At 41.4% G+C, this 26,524-nt stretch overlaps 1 protein-coding gene across 1 annotated transcript in view; it reads left to right on the top strand.

Moving 5' to 3' along the window:
- The window catches only part of c20h8orf34 (chromosome 20 C8orf34 homolog), a 68,515-nt gene extending 54,231 nt beyond the window's left edge, over window positions 1-14,284 (top strand). Inside the window, exons 11-15 of the mRNA XM_075452291.1 lie at window positions 2,329-2,455; window positions 6,179-6,669; window positions 9,480-9,576; window positions 12,858-12,896; window positions 13,746-14,284. Of these exons, the coding sequence (XP_075308406.1) occupies window positions 2,329-2,455; window positions 6,179-6,669; window positions 9,480-9,576; window positions 12,858-12,896; window positions 13,746-13,753 (762 nt within the window). The 3' untranslated portion in view covers window positions 13,754-14,284. The remainder of the gene's footprint in view (window positions 1-2,328; window positions 2,456-6,178; window positions 6,670-9,479; window positions 9,577-12,857; window positions 12,897-13,745) is intronic.
- Window positions 14,285-26,524: the final 12,240 nt, after the last annotated feature.

Raw genomic sequence — 26,524 nt, 5'->3', positions numbered from 1 at the left:
CCAGGACCCACCCCCCCAAAACTTTCACGTGATTGTTACCATGTTTGGAATCATTGTCATGTTGTGAAATAACTCTTATGGCAAGTTTCTTGAAACCATGAGTGGTCAAAATTGCAGTCATATATCATATTATAAAGCCCACCGTTTGTACACCTTGCACAGCGCACCAAAGGTAGTTGGAGTGCTGGTTTGGAAACAGCGGCTAATCTCAACTAAGTTCTTAATATTTCATCTTATGTCTACAATCAAGAGCTGCTTGTGGAGGGACTGGGATTACAGTGATCAAAAGGACCAGCACAAACCTTCTGACCACCAATGAAAAAAACTAAACAAACATAGCTAGTACTAGTTGATAGTACATGTAGAAAAATCGGAGCTTTAGTATGTGTTTGAAATTGAAGCAGGGGAGGAATTTGTTGCAAAATTTTAGTCTAACCATCTGGATCATTATAAACACAGCTCCAAGCTGCATTTGTAAATCATAGAGTGGTACTCATATGCACCGAATGCCATTAAACACTCGGAGCAGCATGGAAGATCAGATGAATGATGTGAGACAAACTGTCTCCTCCGCTGTGATCATTGACAGAAGATCAAATTAATGTACGGAAAGCTTTAAAACAGAAACTGGTGCACAAACAGATGTGCTCAGCGGATTAATGAAGTGGATCTATGGCTCTCCAGTCAATGGAAAAGCACTGCAGTTCTTAAAGGGATCTTAAGTTTAACCAAATCTAAGCCAGCAGTAGCACTTCCCCGAGACAGGCTACCTGGTTTGGGTTTGTGTCTGTGGAAGGAGGAGACACCAGGTCCATGCTCACCATGCTGGAGTAGCACGTGCTCGAAATTTATCAAGCTTCTTTTACCTTTTTTCCTGGCAAAGTTTAACCTTATCGAATTGTTCTTGTTCGGTATCAGACAGATTTGTGAACTCCATGGAAGGGACTAATTTTAAGGGTTGGAACCAGTCATTTAGGTGGTATTATGAGCAAGGACAGTCGCCAAAACACCAATTTTTATAGAAAGTTTGAATTTTTACATCTGATTTTCTAATCAAGGTTGTGAAAACATCTTCCCCCGTCATCGGCAGTGAGACTCCCTTTGTATCTCATTTTTCAGGTGATTCGAGTCATGCTGCATTCGATGCAACCAAGGAAAAAAATCAAAAAGCAAATTGCTTTGTTACTTTTCACATTGTTTTTAGCTGAAGCGTAATGTTAAAAGCCACAGCGGATCATTTACCGTTTTTTTTCTGTTCAAATGATATCATCATCGTTGAACTTCTGCATTTTATTGCACGCGTCTGTCTCGCCTGGTGCCCCACATAAGATCAAAAACCCTTCACTGAAACATAAGAACACTTCAATTATTCTGAAATATCATTCTAATATTTCAGTGTCGTTCTGGTTTTGCCACGCACTGTCTATCCCAGGACGGTCCCTAAATATTACTGAATATTTATGCCGCTCGTATATTGCCAGATGCCCCAGAACCTTCCCCCGTGTCAGCACTTTTGTCGAGACAGCTCTGTCTTTCATTAAGAGCTTTGCACATCAAATGATGTAAGCGCTGGCATCAGAGGTGTCGTTACTTATCTTGCGTGAACTAAACTTACAGGTGGTGGAATTATGACCGACAAGTTTTATTTCTCACCTGTGCCCGGAGCTCGTGTGCGCCTCGTCCATTAACTCTACAGATCATCTGGCAGCTTGTCATATCAAAGGAATGAATAAGAAGGGATTAGGCATGCTGCCATCACAGAATTTGGCAAAGCTTAGTCCGTCTCACAGGTTCCTTTCAAATTCGTACACTTTGCCAGGAGTGGTGTGAGTAGAACTGTCCAAAACAGAACTGTTTAAGTGATTCAGTCAGGCTTTTAATGAGCTCTGCCATGTGATCATTTTTATTTTTGTAAAAAAAAAAAAAAATCAATACATAGATAAATAAAAATGTCAAAAATCTTGTGCAGTCAGGGAGCAATTAGAAATGTATCGCTCCGCACTCGTGTGCATTTGAGCTCCTATAGATGTACTGACAGTTACCCAAAAATGTCCTGAACCACTACTGCCTGTCTAGCGCCCCACATTCACTTAACAGAGTTCGCTCCGTGCTGTATGCTTTCATCTACACTTGCTGTGGTTTCTTGTGTTTTTCTAAAGCCCATAAAATAATAATTGGCTCTTTTTTCCTTTTTTTCCGCCCAGCAGATATGGCTCAGATATTTCCAGCAATAGCTGAAAATGATGTATATTAAAAAAAAAGAGTTAATTGAAGGGTCTTTCTTCTAATGTGTCTTACTCTTTTTTTTCTGCTCTCCTTGCTAACCAGCGTCAGGCTGTCTGGGATGCTGATCTGAAGGCTGTGAGAGGTGGCAGCTCTGTCGGGCAGACCGGCCTGCTGCTGGGCGACTCCCTCTTTTCTAAAGAGCTTGAGAACATGGGCAAACAGCTCGCTGGTAAGGCAGTCCTTTATGTATATGGGTTCATGTGACAAGCATGTGACTTATCGCCTCCAGTACATGAGTTCATCTTTGTTGCTTTCAGTGACTTTAATTAGGTGTTTTCAAATGCTTCCTTTGAGTAATATCTTTGGGTGCCCGAATCAGACGATATACAGTGCAGTTACACACACACAAACGCATTTGAGTCATGACTTGTGAAATTGAAAGGTGTTTAGAAAGTATGTGGGGGGAGAGAGTTCAGTTGAGGAATGAGCCGCTTTTGGTGAAAGGATCGTGTTGCTTGATCACAAACTGGTCTTCATGCTTAAAGTAAGTAATTTTGTCCTGTCTGTGCTGCAGACTGATTCTTTTTTTTTTTTTTAACCAACAAGGTGTAGCAATCTAGAAAAAAAAATCCCTCCTAATGTAGTCCACACATCATTTTTTATACGTTTGACATCTGGTTGAGTCAGTGGCTGCTTTTGTTGTCATGAAGATTAAGCATGTATTCGCTTATGAATCACATGAAAGTCTGGAGTGGAGGCCAGAGGGAGCGGTACCATTTAGTGTTATGTGTCACACACTTGTTTGTTTATGAATGTCCTCCCACTCTGTTTAACAGCGTCTCACTGTGTAAAGACTTTCTACGTGCCATAACATACCAGCGTCATTTGGTCCCGCTGAGTAAACCAACTGTTACACAATACTCGTCCAGCTGCAGTGACCTCAGCTCATCTCCACATCAGTATTAGATATGCCATTTGCATACAAAACAAACCACAGAAAAGATTATTAAGCTAGTATTTGCCACCTGAGATCATCAGATTGCTTTGATTACCAATTGTCTTACACTGAGTAACTGAATATTCCGACAGAAGACTCCCAGTGGACTCCTGATTGATGTTGTCAGCAAGTGAAATCAACTCTTTCAAGCCTTGTTAAGAGCTCGAGCCCCACTTTTTTCATGGAAATATGACTTGAGTTAGGGTGCTGTTGAATCTCCCTCATCTGTGTTTTTTGGATAACTGCTCACAGACATTGTCAAAGAGGTTTAGCTTGGTTTGAAAGGTGCAAGTACGGATTTGTTTGTGAAACTTTGGTCATTTCTGCTGCAGCACGTGACACGAATAGGAACATTGTGAATCTTTTTTTGTATTTTTCAAAACTTTCCAAACTGTTCAATAAATGGACACCTCCAGGGACAGAAGTGGCACACTTAGTTTGAGTCATCTCCCAAAACCATGGCGGTAGCCATTGAATTATGTTTAACGTGAATGGAATTTGATTATTTGACTTTTGATGAGCTTTAAACATGGGTTCTGGTTAAGGCTTATAGAAACAGACAATAGGCAGCAATCAATAAAATCAGATAAATCAGGCTCAGTTCCACACGTGGTCTGTTTATTGTAAATTGTTTAACCCCAACGAAGCCTTGTTACTATAAACTTGAGCTTGTTAATATGATGATACATGAAACATATGGTGGAGTACTACTACAAATGAGCTGATAAGTGGGAGAAAGTATTTAAACGGCAACACATCTACAATCTGGGTTTACATAAACTTTACGTAGAAGGCAAAAATACTTCATTACACTTTGCAGAACTATAATGTCTTAATCAAAAGTTCTATTACAACAAAGGCTTTTTTCTAATTATAAGTAATAAGAAGATTTAAAGAAGATTTATTTCTTATTTTTGCCAGTTAAAAAGAGGCATACTGCTAACATGCTTAAATACTTGTTTTTAGTATCAGTAGGTTTTTTTCTTGATTTTGTCAGATATTTACAATCGAAGTCAAGGATCTGGATGCTTACTTGAGATTTTTCAGATGTCGAGCATTATTGAGGGTCAGTACCGTCTACGGTAAGGTGGTTGGAAAGTGTGTTTCTGCCTGTCTGTCCTGAGACAGTGGGTGTTGTTTTACTTTATTCAGGCAAGCAGTGTTCTCTAAAGCTGCAAGCCTGAAGGCAAATGATATGTCATTAGCACGCTTGTTTATTTTTAGAGGAGGGACTCAATAAAGATTGCATGAGTTCTGAATGGTTTTATAGCGTGCTGTGGCTGTGTACTCTCTCACCACGTGCAACTGCTTGCTGATCAAAGACTTTAATAGATTCGATCTGTTTCCATTTCTTCTTGTCTCCATTCCTCTGTCTAATTTTCTACCCTGCTTTCTTTTCCCTTTTCTTATTACTCAAGTTTTGGATCAAAACTTATCTTTCCATATGCGTTCTGCTCCTATGTCTTTGATCACCCAGAACTTGTCACTTCGCATCGCGAGAGATAACTTGCAGTATCTTTGTTTTTAATTCAGTCAACTGAAGTGAGTTGCAATTTGAAATTGCTGCAGATAGGCTTCTCTCTTATTCCAGGAAGTCAGGAGAAGTGGTTTACTGTAAGGTTGTGAGGGAAGTCACCATATATGGAAGGGAGGAAGATTTTCAAAACCTAAAACATGTGGTGTTATCATTAGTGGTAAATATCTTGAGCTGAAAATATCAACCTTACAAGAACCGATTACTAATGAACGTATCCTGTTTACAGCACGCTATCATAATAACACCAGTCATAGTCAACATGGTGTGGGTGGGTAAGATGTCAGACTGGGAAATCATACTTCATTTTACATACAGGGACGTTTGCCCAGATTCAGTTTTTGACTCATACAGCACATATGCAGGTGATTGAGCACATCAGGCAGGCAGTGAGAGCTGCTCAAGCGCACAAACTGCACTCTGTTGTCAAACAAATATGTATTTGCTCCCCCCGAAGGAAGCTATACAAAACAGCCTTGAATAAAACTGTAAACAAACCACCAAAGTGAATTTCACAACGCAGATTTTTGGGTAGCATTGCTGACATTTTCTGCTTTGCATACTGAGTGGGTGTTTGTCAGTGAACAGACACACATGTTTCGTATTATTGCATGGAAAAATGTTGTTTGTATGAGAACAAAGCGCCGTTTGCTCAAAAACATGGAAGTCAAGGTTTGTGAAATACTTGTCATGCTTCGTTTTGTTTTTCATTTCATGTCACATGTAGACAGTTTGCCTGAAAATGCTCACTCGTGATGAGTCATTCCTGAAACGATGCCACTCAGATGATAACTCCCAGACTGGTTTGTTGAACGCAGAGTGCCAAAATCTGGAACAAAAGCACAAGACAAGGGAAAAATGACCCAGATGTTGGTCAGAGGAGTTGGCAACGTCACTTCTTTCACAAACAGAAATGTTAGTAAAACTACCAGAGAAGCAAACAAATGTGTTTTTGTCAGGAACAGGGGGAAAAAAAAGATATAACAGCCATTACTTACTGTATATCAGCTCGGGACTCCTTTTGATAGAGGAAGCTGGATTCACCACAGTTTATAAGGTCTATAAATATTGTTATCATTACCCAGAAGAAGGATTAAAGCGAAAAGTCTCGCCCACTTTAATGCTCAGTAAAAATTTGTGAATCATCTGTCCTGTGGGATGCAAACCAGATTCATTCTCAGTCTCACAATGATCTAAAAAACAATACATGATGTTATGGTGAAATCTTGAAAGTTGTCAGAATAAACTGGGATTTGTTGAAAGTGTTACAGGCTCCATCCTCTATATATACTGTATAATCTTGGTTCAAGCCTTGTCATTTAAATTTGTGGGAAAAATAGGATTTCAGAGTGGGAACATGTACCAACTCACTCCATATGTTAAAAGTATGTTGACTTGGATTATCTTCCTCTGTTCCACAGAGGTTGAGAAGGACCTGGCCAAACTGGCCGAAGTAGGAAAGATGACCACTCGCAGCTCCAACAGTCCGCACAGTAGTCTGCTCCACACCCCTCTGCGCCACAGAACACTACCTGACACACTTCCTCTCCCCAGCCTCGTCTCCCGGCCCCAGTCTCCAGCCGGCAGCTTCTCAGGCAAGCCCTGTAGCATCGGACTCCCTTTGCTTAGCCCCAAGCCAAGCACCCTGGTCATGGGTCGGACTCATTCCCCCAGCAACCATGGGAGCAGGACTCAAACCCCCAGAACACCTAGCAGGCCCCTGACCCCGAATAGCTTACTGGCACGCTCCTCTTTTAACCCCGGGTCTCATAAAGAGGTGACATTCAGGAGGTCGCGGAGCCGCCCTGTGACGCCCACCAGTCAACCACCACATACCCGACCGCTGCTCACCCCTCCAGGACTAAGCACTACAGACAGCCTCGGTGCCAGCCTTCGGGCATATCTGTCCGAGGTAAGACCCCAAACCGAAACCCGCAAATGTTCTCTTTTTGCTGCAAACTCATAAAAGCAGTCATCCAGGTCAGTTTTATTTGAAAATATGATCACTGAAGAGGAGATTGTGTTGCACTGTGGCTACAGTCACTATACTGTATATGTTCAGCTGCTTCCAACAAAAATACTTCTTAAGGAGCCTTTAACCGTACATGCACTTATGTGCCTTCTTGAGAGTTGAGATTCAGATGAAAGATTAAGTACCACTCTCACGTCTGTCAGTTTGATACGAAACTATCGGCAGTTGCCAAGCTTGTGTTACCAGAAAAGATGAGCTTTGCTCTTTGTAAAGAAAACAAAAAACAAAACCTTGCATTCCAGTGCCTTTAAAACCACTTAAATAATACTATGTAGGTTACCATGCTGACCAACCCTGGTTATAGATGGGTTTTATGCACAGGATCACATTTGGCGCTGAACAGTGACTTCTTGGAGACGTTCATGACCTGTCTCGAGAAAGTAGTGGCCAGGCAAGCAAAAAGTCCTGCACAGAAAACCACAGATTGTTATTTTTGCACTTACGTTTTTGTATATTTTCGTAAGCACTAGACAGAGACAGTCTAGTTGTTTGCTCCTGCCGCTTTACCGGTCTTTATGTAACGCTGACCTCACCGTCTCCTGGGTGTAGCTCCACGTGTGATGGACACTTACTGTCTGAGAATGGAACAGATCCTCTCATCTTCTCAACTCTTGGCACGAAGGCACGAAAGCAAATAAGCAAATTCAAACTATTTTTAAATGGAAAACGTCCATTTCTATAGCCATCAGTCCCTACATGTTGCAGTGAAACAGGTCAAGCGTACTCACTCTGCGTAAAACATGGCATAAAACTTCAGTCGTGCGCTTGAGCATTACTACCACTTTATGATAGTGTTTTAGTTTGATGACAGTGAGCTTGTGTCCTGAATGTGCAGAAAAGAAAGCTGGGTGTAAAACCTGAGAGCCTTTACACACATGTGGATGACCTGCCAAACACACATACACTTCGTGTGGGGTTTGGTGTAGAGTCACGGAGGTCTGTACAGTAGGATGTCATTTCACTGCGGAAAAATGAGCCTGGCATTAAAGGGGCTCTTTCAGTAGGATTTCTTTCTTATGCTCCTTTCATGATCTACTTAACAGCGGCGCTGTTAAATATGAGCCTTTTTTGAAGGCTTTCTTAATGGTGGGCAAAGATTTTACAGTCCCTTTGTGTACTTTTTGACAGTTACGCCAGTTGACACCTAGTGACATTATCCAAAACACTACTCCAGTGCACCCAGACTGCTTTTATTGAGGCCACCTGGTCCCTTGTAGAACGACTGAAGCCTGGTTGGAAAGTGAGGGAGTTCTGAACCACTTGTACTACCGCGTGAACGGGAATGAAAAGAAAATATATTCATGAAACTTTTGCCCCAAGGATATTCATTATATACAGCGATAAAACTGATTTTGTATAAGTATGCCTAGCTGTTCACTTTTAAGGCTTTTTAGGGTTGAAAGTTCAGTCGGGAATTTTCCAAATTTACAACCCAAATTCCACTGTGTGGAAGTATAAACAGAATACACCATAAAAAAACACGTAAGATGTCGAAAGCGAGACATGTAATTATTCAGTGGAAATGTTAGCTCATCTTGAATTTGATGGCAGCGACACAGGGCCATGTTTACCACCATGTAGCATCCCTTTTTCCTTTGACGACACTTCGTAAACATCTGGGAACTTAGGAGACCAGTTGCTGGACCTTCAGGAGAGGAAGTGCCTGTTTGTTGTAATTTGGCGCTGTATAAATAAAATTGAACTGAATTGAATGTTGTCCCATTCTTGTCTGATATAGGATTCTAGCTGCTCAACAGTCCTGGGTAGTCTTCACGGTATTTTGTGTGTCATGATGCTCCGAATGATTTTTATTTGGTAAAAGATCAGGGCGACAGGGAGGCCGATCCAGCACCTGAACTCTTCTACTATGAAGCCTTGCTGTTGTAACAGATGCAGTATGCAGTTTAGCATTGTCTCTCTGAGATACGCCAAGCCTTCCTTGAGAAAGACATCATCTGGATGTTTTTAGATGTTTCTCTAAAACCTATATATACCTCTCATCTTTGATGGTGCCTTTCCAGATGGGCAAGTTGCCAGTTCCACAGGCACTAATAGACCCTCATACCATCAGAGATGCAGGCCTTTGGACTGACAACAACCTGGAAGGTCCATAACCTCTTTGGTCCGGAGATTGTGGCGGTCATTATTTCTAAATAGAATTTCAAATGTTAATTTGTTTGACTACAGAACAATTTAGCCTCAGTCCATTTTAAATGAGCTTTGGCCCAGAGACGATGGTGGTGTTTCTGGATCATGTTCACATATGGCTTCTTCTTTACATGATAGAGCTTTGACCTGTTTTTGTGGATACGCAGACAAGGATTTCTGGAAATGTTCCTGAACTCTTGCAGTGAATCATGTCTGCTGCCTAAGGGCCAAGATCATGGGCTTCCAGAATTGCTTTTTGGCCATGTCCTTTGTCTACAGAGATGCACATTTGATGATATTATGTACTGTAGATGATGGAATATTCAAATTCAAATCAAATGATCAAGTCATTTTATATCGAGTAACATTTCTTTGAAATTGCCCAACAGTTTAGACATGTTTGGTGTCCTGACAAACCAAGAGAAACTAGGTTGTCGAGTCCCTCTTCGAACCTTCATTTTCATCCATTTCCATTTGTTTATTCTGTAAATAATTCCCATCTTTCATCCCTTCTCTTATCTTCTGTTCTTTGTCCATTTCAGGACGAGTTTTACCAGCAGTTAATGGCCATCAGACAGCCTTGGCATATTCCCAGCGACACAGACAGTGACATCCTGGAGCCTCCTGAACAGGACAAGAGTGAGTGAACTACCTTGTATTTGCTTACCTCTGTTTTTTGTCTCTTTTTTTTTCCTCAACTCTCAATTTGGTTGTTTATCATCCGGGTCCCATGACGGGAATAAAGCAATTATTCAGAGCTTAGTTCAGTTGATGTTCTCTCAGGCGACCTCCACAGCTCTCAAATCTGCCCCTTTAATGACTTTACCTTCTCACTAATGTTTTTTTTCTGTAAGATGTGAGGTTTATTTCATTATGTCACTCAACCGCAATGAATTACTACTGCACTAAAGTGGCAACAGAATAGCTCTCCTTGTGAAAACTTTTAAGATGGAACACAAGAGCTGAAAATTCCCATATTTCACCTTTTGGTTGAAATCCTGTTGGGGTTTTAAAGTGGGGGGGGGGTTGTCATGTAAAATGTCCTTTTCTTGCATCAAACGAGAGATTTATCTCTATCAAGACCTGGTCAATAGACTTGAACGGTTCTTGTAAGACGTCGTAAATCTAGTCGCAGTAATAGTCTGGCTGCGATACAGAGAAGCATAATAAACCAGCTTAGAATGTGACAGAATTAGATCAGACCTCCTTGAGTGTTCTGGTTCATAAATCGAATGCATGTGGCAGTATGGTTCGGTAGTTGGGAGTTTCACCGGAGGGAAACTAAGTAGTTCTCAATTCACTGTTCTCCACAAGGCGACATGTCAGATTTATGCTGTTTTAGCATTGGTTAACATATAGCTAAACTTTCTGATACTTTGAGATGTTGTGATTGGAATTTATTGCTGCTGTCAATTAAAAATTACTCATGTAGACATCACATACTTCTGCAGGCCTGCTGTGTGAAAATATGTCAAAATATACGGGTGAAAATTAAAAACACAACGTAGAGTGCTATTTCCAAGACATACTGCCTGGACTCCAAGTGTAACAGCATCCCGACAGTGGCCCTGAATTAACGGCTTTAGGGTCAAGAAGACCAGTTTCGTTTGTCTTTCTTGGAAGCACAGATATGATCAGAAATTTTCGAGACGACGAGCGTAATGGCAGTATTACAAATTCACAAGATGGTTCGAGAGAATTGCCCCGCAGCCTTTCTTAAACGGAAAAGGCTCATCCTCAGGGAAAAGTTGAACATGCTCTGCCCGTGGGTGTGGGAAGCATCTAAGTTATTTTTTAAGATTCACACAAAACTCTGTGGAAACTATTGATTAGTATTTATATTTTTTTGTTTTTTTATGCATTTGGCAGACGCTTTTGTCCAAAGCGACTTAAACTCATATCCCAGGTAGGCAGGTAGCGTAGTGGGGTCTTGCCTAAGGACCCCTACTGGAGGTAGTACCTTGCATGCAGGGGGTGTCAGGATTTGAACTCCAGTAATCTTACCAATATTCAGTCGTTTATGGAACCAATATGTTCTTCGAAGGAAAATTACAACTATTTCAAATTTCAAAACCAATGACACATCTTGTCGTGAACCGGTGTGCTGCATTGGGTGATTACACATCCATCCTGGTTGTACCAGCTCCCCGGTTAGTCAGTGGGCAACACGTGCACGGAGTAGGAAGAGAGTCCCCATCAGCTACTCAAACTGAAAATGATCTGCATCTGGGACTCAAAACGAAAGCCTTCACTGACGTTATAAAACAAGAATTCTTGTCAAAGAGAAGATCAAGCAGGCGGGTGGTTGTCAAATGGAAATTAAATCTCCCTGACAAGTTCCTCTGGAGGGTCGTTGTTTTGCCAAATGTGTATCTCGTGCAATAAATGGATACGTTCTTCTAATAGCCCCTGGGGGCCTGCTCTGAGCCTTGGAGATGGTAATGGCGTGTTAAAAAAGTATTTGAAGCACATATTGAATTAGATGTGGCTCAGAGAGCTGAGAGAGACACTGACAGAGAAAAAGAGACCCGACCGCCACGAGACGTGACAAAGCACCTTCTGGCATGAGAGAAGGCCCACAGGACTGATCACTGAAATCTGGTTTGTATGTCTCTGAGTGAGTGCATGAGAATGATTGTATTAGTCAGGGAGAGACATGCGAATAGTTTTCAGAGAACACTTTTGCCTCTTTAATCTGATTTCTCAGTGTTTTCCGGGGCAGTTTTTATGCCTTTGGCAGTATGTTTTTTTTTTAAGGTCACCCAGATGTCTCAGGATAAACTTGTGATATGACACTTTATATCCCAAGACTAAAATCAACCTCACTGCTTATTATTCAGCGCCATAAATCAGTAACAAGAGGAGAGATGGATGAAGGCTATGAATTTAACTTAATGTCTTAGATAGTGAAGCTACTGAGTGATCTTTTCCCAAAATAGGATGAAATGCTGTGCCACTAAAAAGAAGGATGCAAATCTGTAAACAAAGCAACATCTCCTGTTTCCTACTTACATCCTTGTTTAGGAATCGTTCTATTTATTCAAATCCAAGCGAAAAATGGAAACAAGTGAAATAATTTGGATAAACGCCCTCTGGCATGAAAATGAACAATGAATGTCTGCTCACATGCTGGTATGTGAATGTGGATCCACATCATTAGTGCGGTAAACCCTCGGCACAGAATCTCAGCAGATGTGTCTGAACTGAGAGCAAAATAATAGGGGAAAAATCCATCACCGTTTCCTGTTATTCTATAAACTTCCACAATTTGTCGACCGCACATTCCACAATACAGATGAAAGTTGGTCCCTTTTCACACTTGCGTGGGGCTATGTTTCGCAGGACCTTCGTGAATCCAGCGCGCCCGATGTTTGCAATAGCAAGAAATTTGCTTTTTATGTTTTATTGTTCAAATTCCGAGCAGAGTTCAATATCAATGTTCACAAGTGGTTTGTGTTGTCTACGTACTAACGATCGCAAAAATGAATGTTGTGGACATGTTGACTATTTAAACAGTTACATAGTTCACTGCCCTTAAAAAAAGGACAGACTGACATATAATGTGGGATTAGCCCCAATGAGTGTTCATTTAAAACATAAAAAGTAGCAGCCTTGACTGTGAATCACCTGAAAGTCGATGCTTATTTCCTTTCTACTGAGAGTTGCTTGATAAATGGCTGTTTTTTTTTTCATACCTGTTCTTACAAAACGAAACCTAAAAAAAGTGCTTATAGCCTTTCTGCTTCACAGCTATTTCCAGTCTAAGTAAAGCTAAGCAGCAGCTTGTTTCAGTAATCCTTCATCTGTAATATTAGGAGTCAGTATTAGATTATTATTCGTCAAAACTTACTCCTACTCCTAAAGAGCCATCTTTCTATTTTTGTATGACAAACTTTTAATTCTTCCTCTTTTTTTCACAGGTGGTTCACGAGATGGCAACAAGAGATCTGTGTTTTCAGGTGAGAATCTGGACAGTTAGAGGCGTCGGGGCCTAAAGGCCAGAGAGACAGACTCACCTCCTTATGTGTTGTGTCATCTGGGCTACTGAGAACCAGCCATGCTAAATGTTCTGCTATTGTAAGCGACAGCCTCAAACTGAAAGAGCCTCAGTGTCTGTCAGTGATCTCATTTGTAGAGCCACAACATGTAGCCCACATAACCACCAATGGCTGACTTACTGTAGAGGCCTCCACCTTCATTTATGGGCCATTCAATTACCGTCACAGGCTAAATGGAGGGCACAGCGACTCTGAAATGTGATTGGTCCAGGCTGGCTGTGTGTGGAGACGGGAGCGCTGTTGCCCAGTTCCATTAAGTCACTTGGGCTCTGAGTTTACACGCAGCAGACAGCAACAACTCACAGCGTCAACATTTAGGAGAAGGAGAAAGTCTGTCTGGTTTGAGGCTGTCTGCGGTTCTCCTTCTTGTGGCTCCGAAGGTGCCCACAGTTCCCAGTGTCAGTGTGCCAGTCTGGAATGAGATCTGAGAGCAGGCTGCTGCTGCTGCTGCTGCTGCTGCTGCTGCTGCTTAGTTATCGGAGAGGTCAGAACATTGCCACGGCAACCAAACTCAAAGCGGACGGCTGTCCCAAAACTCTCCCATATTGTGAAATATGGTGATTGGAACCTCCACTGGGCAGCACCAAACCTCATTTTCCACCTCATGTTGTTTGCCTATGACATGTTCAAATATTAAATGGCTGTTTCATAGTAATTGCCTCAGTTATTATTCCTATTAGCGGTTAAATGTGTCTGATTTTGGTTTCTAAGAGACTGATGTTTTTGTCTTTCATTTTTTTTCTCTTACAGGCCTATAGTGATGAAGACCAGAGACATTGATCCAATCAAACTATTATGCAAACCGCTGGACATTTTGAATATGTGTACAGAGACAATTATTTTTATAAAATCATATGAATGAAAAAAGATTGTATACTTTTTTTCACAGATATTTCATAGACATTGTACTGTAACTGTATGACACAATGAGAAAATATCACTTGAGATTATGGGATATGCTGTTTATTTTTGTTCAGCCTATAGCATGCTGTTGAACTTCTATATGGAGTCCAGAAAAGAGATGCATTTTGTTGTCGGTAGACTCTTGTTTTTCTAGGCCAAAGTGCATATTCACATTGTGAGGACAGCACACATATTAAGAAACTGTTTATTGATGAGCACTCTTAAAAGAATTGTGTTTTTTGGATAGCAAATGAACTAGTTGTAGAGGGAACACATGGAATGCTGTTATATTAATTAAAATCATTTGGTGCATTTGTTTTGGTTTGGACCCGAATACACTGTAGTACACCGTTTGTGTTGCCTGTTGTATTTAAAGCCTTCTGAATGTCAACGCAGTTTAAAGTCCTTCTCTTGTACTTAATACTCCCCTAAATACTAATCTGTATTCCTCAGCTTTTTAAGTACATTTTTAAGTTGTTTTTTTTTTGGCCATCAAACTCTCATGCCTTAAAATACCTCAAAAATGACTTCACACCTTTTTTTCTCATTCAGTAAATTAAGATTTAGGAATATGCTAATCAATCCACCCTTATATCTGCCAGCCAACAGGTGAAACTACCTCCCTGTGCAACAGGGATATTCAGATGTAGCTTGAACCAGAGAGAATTTCAAGAAGAGGAAGCTCAGTGTTCATAAAGTCGCATGCAAATGAAAGTAACACTGTGACTTGATATGTATTCACTCTATTGCTTTCTCTCACTTTCAACAATACTAGAAATCTACTGCTGCTCGCTTCAGCTTATCGAGTTCCACTTTGGCTGGCTGAGCAAGCCAGGACTTGTCCGGCCGAAATCCGAGAGAGCTCGTGGCTCCTGGTCTGGAGAGCTGAGAGCGAAGAGCTGTGCAGTTCTGGAGTCTCTTGGCTCAGTTGGTCGGGAAACCCAGTGGTTCCCTGCTTGGCAGCTCCTGGCTTGCTTGGCCGGCTGAAGGCCTGCGCATCGGGAGCCTCACCACTTGGTTTGAACAAGAGAGGAACAGAGAGACTAACACACTAATAAATTAGACCTACCGACGGTGTCGCCCAAACAAAAGGAACCATTTCAGACTTTAGAAGTTCAGTGTTGAAACCCTTTTCTTTTTTGGATCAAAGATTGTCAAGAGAAGGAAAACTGCAGACCCGTGTCCTCTGTGGTATTTTTGATGGGACAGTGCAGTGTCTCCAAATAAAATGAATCCACTTCAGTTGGAGTTTAACATCTCTGGATAAGGCATTACAACTTACAGAATATCATGTTATTCTATCATAGTCTTAAACAGAACCTGTCAGGTTTGCCATCTTAGCAACAAGAGCAAAACAACAACTTCTCCACCTTCCTTGTGCTAACTTATCATTTCGTCTTTTCGTCACAGCACATTCAACATAACTGTATAACCACAGCCTAAAAGTAGGGTAAGGATCAGTTCCTCCTATTTTCTACATAGAAGATACGGTAGGTGGTGCCCTGCTGATTCAACGCAGAGACTTTAAACCAAAGTGTTGATGGCTGATTTTGCTCACGATATGTCTTGAAACAGATTAAAAAAAAAAAAACACATTCAAGATACGTTAACAGGGTAAATGAAACCTTAATTTTCATCCAAGCAGGACAAGATTTTCAACCCATTTGCCTAAAAGGTTGATGTAAGGATGATGTGTAAAATGTCCACATTGATTCTAACGCAGATTTTTAACCCTTGCCTAACCCCCCTCAAGTATTTATTGTTTCTAGAACTAAATAATTCCTCTTTATGCCCAAACCTATCCAAACATGCGATCTAAAATTAAATTAAATGAATGAATTAATTAAAAAAAATCTTGAATAGTTATCACAAACTTGAGTCGGAATATTTACATGATATTCTGAGGCTAACCATTAGGCTAACCGGCTGTGCTCCCACTTAGGCTAATGAGGCTTGACCGAGGTGTTCTCATTTAAGCTTACTCCAGGATTCCATAGTCTGGGACTAACTAAGACAAACGTAAGCCACGCTCATGTAAGCCACTCAAATGACCTAGCTTTACTAGTCTGACTTAGGCCTACTCCTGGCCTGATACAAGCCTTGTCTGCGAAACCGGGCGTTTGTTTCTTACTCGCTCTAAAGGTGCTGACAGAGGCATAGAAATCTGTTTGGCCATGACTACAGTGCTCCTGTGTGTTTGCCTGGGCACGTGTGGCTTAAACTGTGGTTACACAGGCGACGTAAGCTGTAGAGACGCACACATCACGGACACAGTCTGATCCCTACATTCTAATCCTTATGTGGTAAACTTTACCCGGCTGTGCCATCTTTTTGAGACCATCCCTCGGGATGTGGTCAGCAAACTACTCAGATCTCCAGTCTCATTTCACAAGGGTTGATTCCAGTAAAGGGATGTGTGAGAAGGCTAATCACTTAAAAGCCCATCCTGTAAAACATGGTATGTGGATTAATGCCCCATGTATTTGAGCACATTGTGTTCTCACTGGAAAGGGATGTGGTTAGAAGATATGGGGAAGAATTTCAGGACATGGCATAATTGAGTCACAGCGGTGCCTTGATAGGATCTCTATAACACTATAAACAATATTTTCCTGTCAGAAAAAGGAAATGTCTCGCGTTGCATGTTGGAATTTTAATATTCCCTTTTCCCGGTGTTGGAAAGCATTCAGAAGGGTGATTGCCATCTGCTCTTGTTCCACAGATCACCAGCATGTTAACTCTGTTTTACAATCAATATTTTCTCAGAGTTTGCATGTCTCCTCCACTTTTTTTTTTCCACTTGTCACGTCAACTAAATATGAAAGCATGAAGAGTTTTGGAGTAAGGCACGGCGGTTTGAGAGATGAAGACTTCAGTCACCGCCGCAGATGTCACACAAAAGCAGTAATGTGATGCTTTTCCACCAAATGTCTCCACATGTCACCGGTTGTTTAGCTGGAATTGTGGGAGAGTCACTACATCACGTCTCAGACTGTTGCCACATAACCTCATTATGATCATTACAAAAATGATTCTTAATTAATGCTGCACGTACCATTTAGTTTCAGCTAGATATTAAGAATCGGACATTAGTTCTGATTGAATTATTGCCATATCGCTGGAGAATGACCATCGGTATCTTCTTAAAAAATATTGTGCACTGTGCAGGTTTTATAAACCCGGGCCCAAAGCAACTGTAAGGGCCACCCAGGAAGAGGGGCAGACATCAGCGGGCTTACTGGGAGATCTGGACCACCGTCAGTGGTCAGCAGACTGACCCCGGTCTTGATTTACAACTGAACAGACTGGGATTTACCCTGATATACAGCTCAATTAAATCTATGCTGGATGGAGGTTATACTTTTAAGGAATATACAGTTGGTGTCATCTGTAGCTTAACATGTGCCAGTAAGGAGAGAATGGACTGTGTGTAAAAGCTGCAGTGTCTCACTTTGTGGACTGAGTCTGTGGTAAAACTGTTACTTTCTGTTCATTTTATTTTAGCTATTTGCTGTGGCAGTTTCTTGGCCTTTCCTTTTACACAAACAAGTGATATAATCAATCAACCCCCCCGTTTTAAAGGGGTTTAAAATGCCCCTTTAAGGTTCAAATTTTGTGTTGAAAATGTTTTCTGTTTACCCCATCTTCTGTGGCCGAACGATTGTAGATACATTTGTTTGATTTCACAAAAACAGAGAGAAACCAGAATAAATACATAGTACAGTTAGTACTTCAAGCTACACGACCAGAAACACTTTGTATAACAATGTAGAAGTTTCATGTTAAAGCCTTTCAGAAGTCCTCGGCAGAATGACCCCGGGAGCTTTGCGTGGCTCCTTTTTATGGCGACCGTAATTTGAGACATGATCAACAATGTGGATTTTGTTCTTTTGTGTTCTCTGAAATGAACTGCATGTTCTCACAGAGCTAATGAAGTCAGCCTCCTTCGGTCCTCGGTGGTTTGCTTCTCCAGGTCTGTCATCAGGCTGGAAGTTTAAAGTTTTGCTCTGTGGAGTCATTTGAAAGCGGGAGTTTTGAAGTAATTCTTTTATCACTAAAATTTTAAGAAAAGGTTGTGTGTAGCTGCACTTTAAAAAAAACAAAAACAAAAAAACCCAGTACAATTCTGATCCATGTTACTGATTATGAATACCGTACACGTTTTGTTGACAGTACGGGCAACCTCATGTTCAAAGCAACGGAGGTATTTTGCACCAGTGTAAAGCTGGGTGTCCTATTATTTCATATATAAGCATGTATTGTTAACCTTGTTGTTTTCTGGAAGTTGATGATTATCAAAAAGCTCTTAATGGGGATCTCAGCTCCATATGCAATGACCCTAAAATCTAGATAGCAAACAGTGCTGCATAACAAGGGGATCCTACAATGTTGCACATACTCAACGCATTAGAACAAACGGTTAAATGTGGTAACTTAAATAATTCTGTTTTTTCAGAATAGCACGGTTAGCTATACAGCTGTTCGAATGTGGCTCCCTGAAGTAATTTCAGTGCAATTTTGACAGACCTGAGCAAACTGGTAAATTGACCTGAGCTGACCTATTTAAGTGTAGCTTCTTCGCCTTCTTTCAATTTTTTAATTGTAAACCTTTATGTAGTCCATGTCTAGCTCTCTTTTATTCAAACTCAAAATGTTTCGGGCCAGATTATGTGGTCAGTTACTGAAAACAAACTGCTTCATGGCCATCTTTGAAATGAGAAAACATCGAATAGTACCTGAAAACAGACAAAAACAGCGAGTTTCACGGTGTTTAACATCTTCGGTCGGAATCAAATAGATTTTTTTTTAAACAAAATTTGAGCAAATTAAAATAGCTATCAGTGCAGGTTATGTATCCGACAGTAGGTAGCTGGCTCTGCGTTTTTTTTAATTTATTGATCTTTTAGTTGTAAGTTGTATTTTAAAAAGTTGCAGCTGTTTTCAATCAAATCAAGCCCACCACAGAGAGAGATGTAGCCTACCACGAAGTAAAAAGGATTTTGACTTTAATTAATGTTAAATGAGTCGAATTGTACTTTTTTTTTTCTTCGAGATGTGATTCACGATAAATCTTTGAACTACACCTATAACCCGTCCATGTACGCCCTATTTGAGGTACAGTTGAACTGTTTGTGATTACTTCCGCCGTCTACGAGCAACTTCACGCGCGACACGCACAAGTTTATCGAAATGTTCTCTAAGCAGTCCCGAGTGACTTAAACTGTAGGTCTGATGATAATTTAATCCAAAGAAAAAGCCAAAGCTCCTTGTGTTTCGAGTCATGATGATAAGCGTCCATGGGAGGCGCAGCAGCATCCAAGATGAAGGTAATTAAAAAGTAAGTTATGCTACATAATTGCCCTCCTCCTCTTGAATGAATGTTATTTTCAGAAGACGTTCACATATTAAGAAGCCTGGTTTTGTTCTTGACAATTTTCCCATAGCGTTTGATGAGTTTTCTTTTATTTATTTATCTAGTCTCACAAACTTGACCTGGTGAAACACTCCCTAACATTTCACCACAATCAAAATGGAAAAGCAGAACTACTACAGCATTTTGTATTTCCCTGCAGCATCTGGAGTACATCTTAAATCAATCCAGTGCTCGTGTGTGAGCTGTTACCTCAGGCAGCTGAGTTGAAGTAGTACATGGCCATCCTCAATCCAACTGTAAAACCAGGAGATATCCATCATTGATGTGTGGGGAGTTCAGGCTGCTGGGTTTGGCCGGATGTCTGGAGTGCTGAGGGACATATTGTGTGTATTAAACAAGTGTTTAAAGTTCAGTAGTTTTCTAATGATTTTATTATTTTTTTTTAGCTATTTGCCGTGGCGGTTTCTTGGCCTTTCCATTACACAAACAAGTGACATTTGCTGTTTATATATTTGATATATAAACGTTTGGTTATTCCGATCAAGGTGTCAGTCCAAATCTGTCTGATAAACAACGTGGAAGTGACTCATCTTCTGTGCGTTGGGCTTGAGAGAAAAATATCCCAATCGGGAGTAGCGGATTGTTTTCAGACCCACTGGAACAGTGTCATCTCGTGTGTAATGTTGTTCCAAAGAAAATCCTGAGGGATTACATAGTGGGTGGATGAACATAAATCCTTTTGTGATCTCTGCCTGATTGTGAGGCTTTTCTGTCAAATCTCTGCGCGTTCCATTCTCCAGAGTACCCTGAGCCTTGGCTGCGTTCCGCACATTAAGGTTAACTTGTGAGCCATCATTCTGTGAGAATGGTAGTCGGAGCTTTCTTGTCTGTATCTCCCTTTTCTTTCACACAGACTAATTTATGGTTCTTCTCCCCGACCATGATGTGGTCAGAATTCCAGACGCTTGGGAATCATTTCAAAGACTGAGCTGTACGTGTGTTACACACTGAAGGCCCTTGCGGTGGGTGAGGCTTAGACCTGGATCAGATGACTCATCCAAACTCGGTGTCTGTCTTTGGGTCCAGGGAATCTTTTATATGCGTATTTTGTTATTAATCTTTCAAATGCAGGGATGTAATCTTGGTCTGGTGGTGCACCGTGTGTTGGAAATGTTTGCATTTGCTTGAGTGGATGTTTTTATCCAAGTCTGGGACTGACTGAAACAAAGTACAGTGGCAGAGACACAAAGAATGTGTAAACCTGATCATATTTATACCTACTGTCAAACTTTGTTGTATTACTGTCCACCAAAAGTCCTTCTGGGCAGCGTGGAACACCTCCACTGCTGCATTTAATCTCGGGTCTTGTTTCACCATCCTTTTTTTTCCCAAAGCACCACCGATCCCTCCTGATCCCCGCTCTTTTGTGCTTTCATTTACATATAAAGTTGCAGGGAATTTATTGAGTCTACACAGCTGTGATTTATTACGCATTCTCATGCTGCTTTATTCTAATTGGCTGCCAGTGTGCTTTTTCTTTGTGTTGTCAGCCATTTGTCAAATCCTTCTGCTGGAAGGCTGCTTGTGCACGGCTGGGAAAGATTCATCTGTGGAGTCTATAACTTTAGTCTTGGTTCTGGATTCACCCTTATATTACTCTCTATCGAAAATTCTTGATGTGTATATATTTGTTTTTAACTATTATGTACCATGTCCAAAAAACAGCTTTCTTTGTTTAAGAGATGGTTAATTGAATTACAGACCATGATTTTAGTATTACAAATCAAGCAAACACCAGTTCTCCCACTATGGTAACTGGATTTGCCTCTGAGTAAAAGCAGTGCTGTATTACAGTGTGCTTTAGCTGAGGAGATAGATAAAAACAATACACGTGAATGGCTTTGTGTGCAATAAGGATTTTTGTCTTGTCTTGAGTTGAAAGTGGTCAATTTTGGTTTTGTCCTTTCTTTACTGCTTTGGAAATGAACGAGCAATGACTGCAAAGTGGATTAAAAACCAATTACGACTCGAATGGTATTTTTCTACACGGGTGTGTTCGAACCCAACAAAGTCACTCTGCTTCTCACGGTTAGACATGTGATCAAACTAAGCAGTGTCGCAGTAGGTTATTTACAGGCGTTCTCCATCCCTGAAATATGAAACTGAACAAACGCAGCACCGGACTGGACAAACACTTTTACTCAAGTTCACTTAAAACGCTTTCTGAAAACGGTAGTAATTAATGCGTAGATTTAGTGGGTTTTTTTTTGTTTTTTTTCCATGAACATGATCCTTTTTGTAAAAAGCAATATTTACCTCATTTGGTATTCTGGAATCTGTTTATATGAAAATGAGTCCCGACTCCTCCCTCTGCTGCTTGATCTTTTTCAGCAGACTAACTCTTCTTTGAGTGATGACACTGTTCGCTCACATAAGCGCAACAGGTCTTCTGTCTATGCTGCGCTTGTATTTTGCTTTGGCCGACTCCACTCTTGTCTGTTTTTCCTTATGACATTATGTAGTGGCGGAAAAAAAATACACGTGGTTCCAGCATCTTGGCTTTTCATGTGCCGTTGAGAAAATGGCACACCATGGGACTGTGTGTGGCACTGAGGCAGAGTCCAGTCACTGCGAGGTGACTCTTCCCCGAGAATGTTTGAGCATAGAGGCACACAAATAAACAAGGGCCCAATCCCGTTTCCTCCCTCAGGCCCTATTCCTCTATTTTGTAAAGATGAGGTGCCCCTTTTCTTTAAGAAATCAAGCAGTAGTGGCCATCTAGTAATTGTAGTTGCCTTAAAAGCCCTTAAAAGGAAACTAATCCAGAAATACAAGAGCAAAGCAGCGTCTGAGGCTTAATCACTGCACTGAGGTGAAGCACATTGCTATGTTAGCATAGAGCTAATAAAGTGGTGCTAAAAGTTAACTTTTAATTTAAAAACTTGATTGCTGAGCTTGAAAAGTTAGCCTCACATTGAAAGTATCTTAGATGTGTTTCATTTTCCTGCGATTTGGAGATTGGAAATGGTTAACTGTTGTTTCCTTGTGCCTTCATAATGTCTGTGAATGTGTTAGAAACTTTAAACATTTGAAGGGAAGTCTGCATTCAACACCTTTAACGGAGTAGTTTAGACATCAGCGTCATGCAGATGAGACACAATTTAGCTTTGGTTGTTTAGAAATATTCGAGGATGAGATCCTTCCCCAAGTGGAGGAGTTCAAGTATCTCGGGGTCTTGTTCACGAGTGAGGGACGAATGGAACAGGAGATTGACAGACGGATCGGTGCGGCATCTGCAGTGATGCAGGCTCTGCACCGGCCCGTCATGGTGAAGAAGGAGCTGAGCCAGAAGGCGAAGCTCTCGATTTACCGGTCGATCTATGTTCCTACCCTCACCTATGGTCACGAGCTGTGGGTAGTGACCGAAAGAATGAGATCGCGAATACAAGCGGCCGAAATGAGTTTCCTCCGCAGGGTGTCTGGGCTCTCCCTTAGAGATAGGGTGAGAAGCTCGGTCATCCGGGAGGGGCTCGGTGTAGAACCGCTGCTCAGATGAGCAGTCAGATGAGGTGGCTTGGGCATCTTGTTAGGATGCCTCCTGGACGTCTCCCCGGTGAGGTGTTCCGGGCCCGTCCCACTGGGAGGAGGCCCCGGGGAAGACCCAGGACACGTTGGAGAGACTATGTCTCTCGGCTGGCCTGGGAACGCCTCGGGGTCCCCCCAGAAGAGCTGGAGGAAGTGGCTGGGGACAGGGGCGTCTGGGTTTCTCTGCTCAAGCTGCTGCCCCCGCGACCCGATCCCCGGACAAGCGGCAGATAATTGATGGATGTTTAGAAATATGGGGAGGGTCAGCTGTTTCAGAGGTGGGACTAGCATGCACTAAAAGGCATGCACAGCCGGACCACCTACCAAAGCGCAGAAAAATAGAAGCTCGGATTGCAAAACATGCAGAGTGTTTCTTTGTTCCCAGCTGAGGACGCCATTGTTAAGCCTAACTTTACACAGTAAACGTTTGATGCTAGGTTAATGCTCAAAATCGTGTAGACAGAACTTTTAACATTTGCTGATCACTTCAGACAAGTTTGTGTCGTGATTTCTCTTTCTTTGTCTACTGTCAGCTGCACTCATGTACAACATTTGATAGCCTCTGCAGAAGTATTTAGCTTGGAAGTGATTTCTTAAATTCACAATGCAATGACACAAAGTTGAGTAAAACGTTTTTTCAACAAGATGCAATTAGCTGTTGCGCCTTTCCCTCTTTACCACCTGTAATAACATCTTGAACATTTAAGCAATCACAGTTGCCAGCTCCAGGTAATCCAATGCTCTTTTTGTAATAATACAAAAGCAGGGTGAGTAGTACAAATAATACTGAATCATTTGATTTGGCAAAAAAGGGCTCTTTGGTGTTCTTGCTGTTTTTATCAGCTCTCCGAGGGACAGAATGGAGGAAACAGGTGGAGTAGGGCTGAATGATGATGCGGTTACTGGCTTTTTGGGAGAGGAAGAGCTGCGTGATCGGCTCACTTGTGTAATCTCAAGTGGATCTCTTGCTGCAGGAGCCCAGATAATCTCTGTAGCAATTCCAGTAGAAGTTTGACAGCTTTCAGCTGCTTCACTCCAGCAGCTTCTTATCTCTCCTCTTTGTTGCATCTTTCCTCTGCTTTTTCTAGGTATCATGTCCGTTATGTGGGGAAATAATGTGCAAGCTGCCCTTTTGCAGAAACCTATCATTCAGCATTAACAGTTGCAGATAAGAGCCGCTGGTTTGTAGGGTTGAATTCTAAAGAGTATTAATTGTAAAAGAGTTAGTGGAATTCAACATGTTTAGTTCTCGTCTGTCCCAATCACCACGATGACGCTGGTTCCCCTCATCAAAGCTCAATGCTGCCAAGAGTCTGATGTCAGTTTCCCGGCAATACAGTGTAATAAGTGGAATTGTTTCGGGGTTGTGATGTGTTTGTTTTGGTTTGACTGAATTAGAACACCGTGGACAGACTGGAACATTAACACAACACATTTATTGTAGACTTTGCCATCAGTTGTTAAGGATGTTGAGGCTATCAAGACACTAAAAAGATGAATTCCCTGAACTTTTGTGGCTATGAGTCATGGCTTTTTTTTTTCTCTGGGCTGCAAAAAAGATGCTTTTCCATATTCTTGGTTTTAGTTTTATGATTTTTGAACAAAGAGTGATTGGATGTCCTTCCAGTTGTCCCAGAATATCTTTTTCAGAGTAATGCACCCTTCAGGCATCTTAATCCTCTCTTTATGTGAGGCTGTTTTCATCTTAAGATTGTAAATGTCATGTTTACCCAAACTAAGTAACTCTGAAACCTCAGTAAGTAATTTGAACCACAGTAACAGGGTTGACTCAAAATAAAAATTTGTGTACAAAGGTTTCGCAGCAGGTAGGCTGCCTCAACCACTGGTTTTGGGGCAGCATTGTAGCCTACAGCATTTAGTTTCCTATTAAGTGGAGACCACAAAGATTTAGAGCTGAATGAAATGACAGAATCTTGTAAAATCTGTAACCCCAAAGTGTAATATGTACCGTGGTGTAGGAACGCAAGCAGACGTAGGAGTAAATGATCTCATTGTTGTCGGCTTGTTCTACTCAAAGTAGCTTTGTGCTTGTTGGGTCGACACATAATCCCTAGGTACACAGAAATGTTATGGGATTCATAAAAGCTTATAACATGGGTTAAAATTCTACAGTTTGGTGAAAGTCGGCGTCCTTTGGACGCTATTTAGATCACTCTGTGTATATCCATATAACGGGAGTGAACAGGGCAGAGACAATACAGCCTCTAAATAAGGTATTATCTGTCTTTATTTCACCAATACTTTAAGACGAGTGAATGAATTAATGCATACTATTGCACTGTTAGTTCAGAGCTGCCGTGTTGTTGTTATTGGGGGCTTTCTACACACGTGTCTGCTGGGATAACGCCATATACGCACGCCGCCGCAGCAGCATCTTTACACAGAATTTGCTACTGCTGCTGGTAACACGGTTTGTTATTGCGTATTTCCAAATTGCCATGCTGCACAAAACTAGCAGTAGCAAACTCTGTGTAAAGATAGCCACCGTCACAGAGCACGGAATGAATGAGCTGTGCTGCAGCGGCACGAATAAGGTCCAAGTTTAACCCATTGACGCCGGATGTTGCGCAGCGCAACATTGTCCCTAACGCCGGTTGTTGCGTAGCGCAACATTGTCCCTAACGCCGGTTGTTGCGTAGCACAACATTGTTCATTTATCATTATTTTCAAGACGCATGCAGCATGTAATGCACAATAATTGGTTCAAATACACATGAGGTGGGTGTTTTCCATTAGCCTGTTCTGCAATAGTGCGTTTGTAGCTAATTTGACAGCTCGGCTACAATGGCTGCGGTTAACGAGACATACTGTGACAGCGATGGAAGTGATGTGGAGTTGGAAGGGAATGATCAACAGAATTTATTAGAGGAAGTGAGGCAGTCCGCTGGATTTCGCACCCGACGTCAACAAAAGTTTACTCGTACACCGGGGCTGAAGGTGCCAATATCTGAAGATGCAAGTCCTTTAGATGTGTTCTCGCATATTTTCACTGATGAAGTTTGGGATATGTTGGTGACACAGACAAACTTATATGCGGATCAGGCGCGCGGCCACACACCATCCAAGTGGAGCCCCGTGTCAAAGCAGGAGATGAAATCTTTCATCGGTCTCTGCCTAACTTTTGGAATAATCAAACTACCAACTCGCCGGGATTGAGGCAGAGCAAGTGGCTATATCAGACAAATGTAGCCCGAGTGATGGCACGAGATCGCTTCGACATGATCTGGAGGTAATTATTTATTTTTGCGCTGCATTCTGACGACTTCTCATTCTTATTTGAGTGGCGTTGGCCTTGTGTAAAAAAAAAAGAGAGCCCGGTGCGAATTACTGCAGTATGACAACTATGATGTTTTAGAAGTCGTGTCACTGAAGTATACAGTGTAACTGCACAATGCAAGATATATTGCAGGGTTTTTTTTTATCATTCATTATTATTGCTGATATTATGATTAAGTTATAGTATAGTAACAGTATAGTAATAGTAGTATAATAAATAGCAGCATTGGGTATTATCCTGAATCTTAAAGCAAAACTACATGAACCAAATGTCCAACATTGATTTAAAAAAAAGTAATACAATCCAGCCAGCGAAAAAAAATGTTTTCAATAAATTGTTTTTAGTTAAAAAAAACCTCAGGCATTGGGG

Source organism: Odontesthes bonariensis, chromosome 20, assembly GCF_027942865.1.
Source record: "Odontesthes bonariensis isolate fOdoBon6 chromosome 20, fOdoBon6.hap1, whole genome shotgun sequence".
NCBI classification, from domain to species: domain Eukaryota; kingdom Metazoa; phylum Chordata; class Actinopteri; order Atheriniformes; family Atherinopsidae; genus Odontesthes; species Odontesthes bonariensis.
This window is presented reverse-complemented; position numbering and strand designations above follow the sequence as displayed.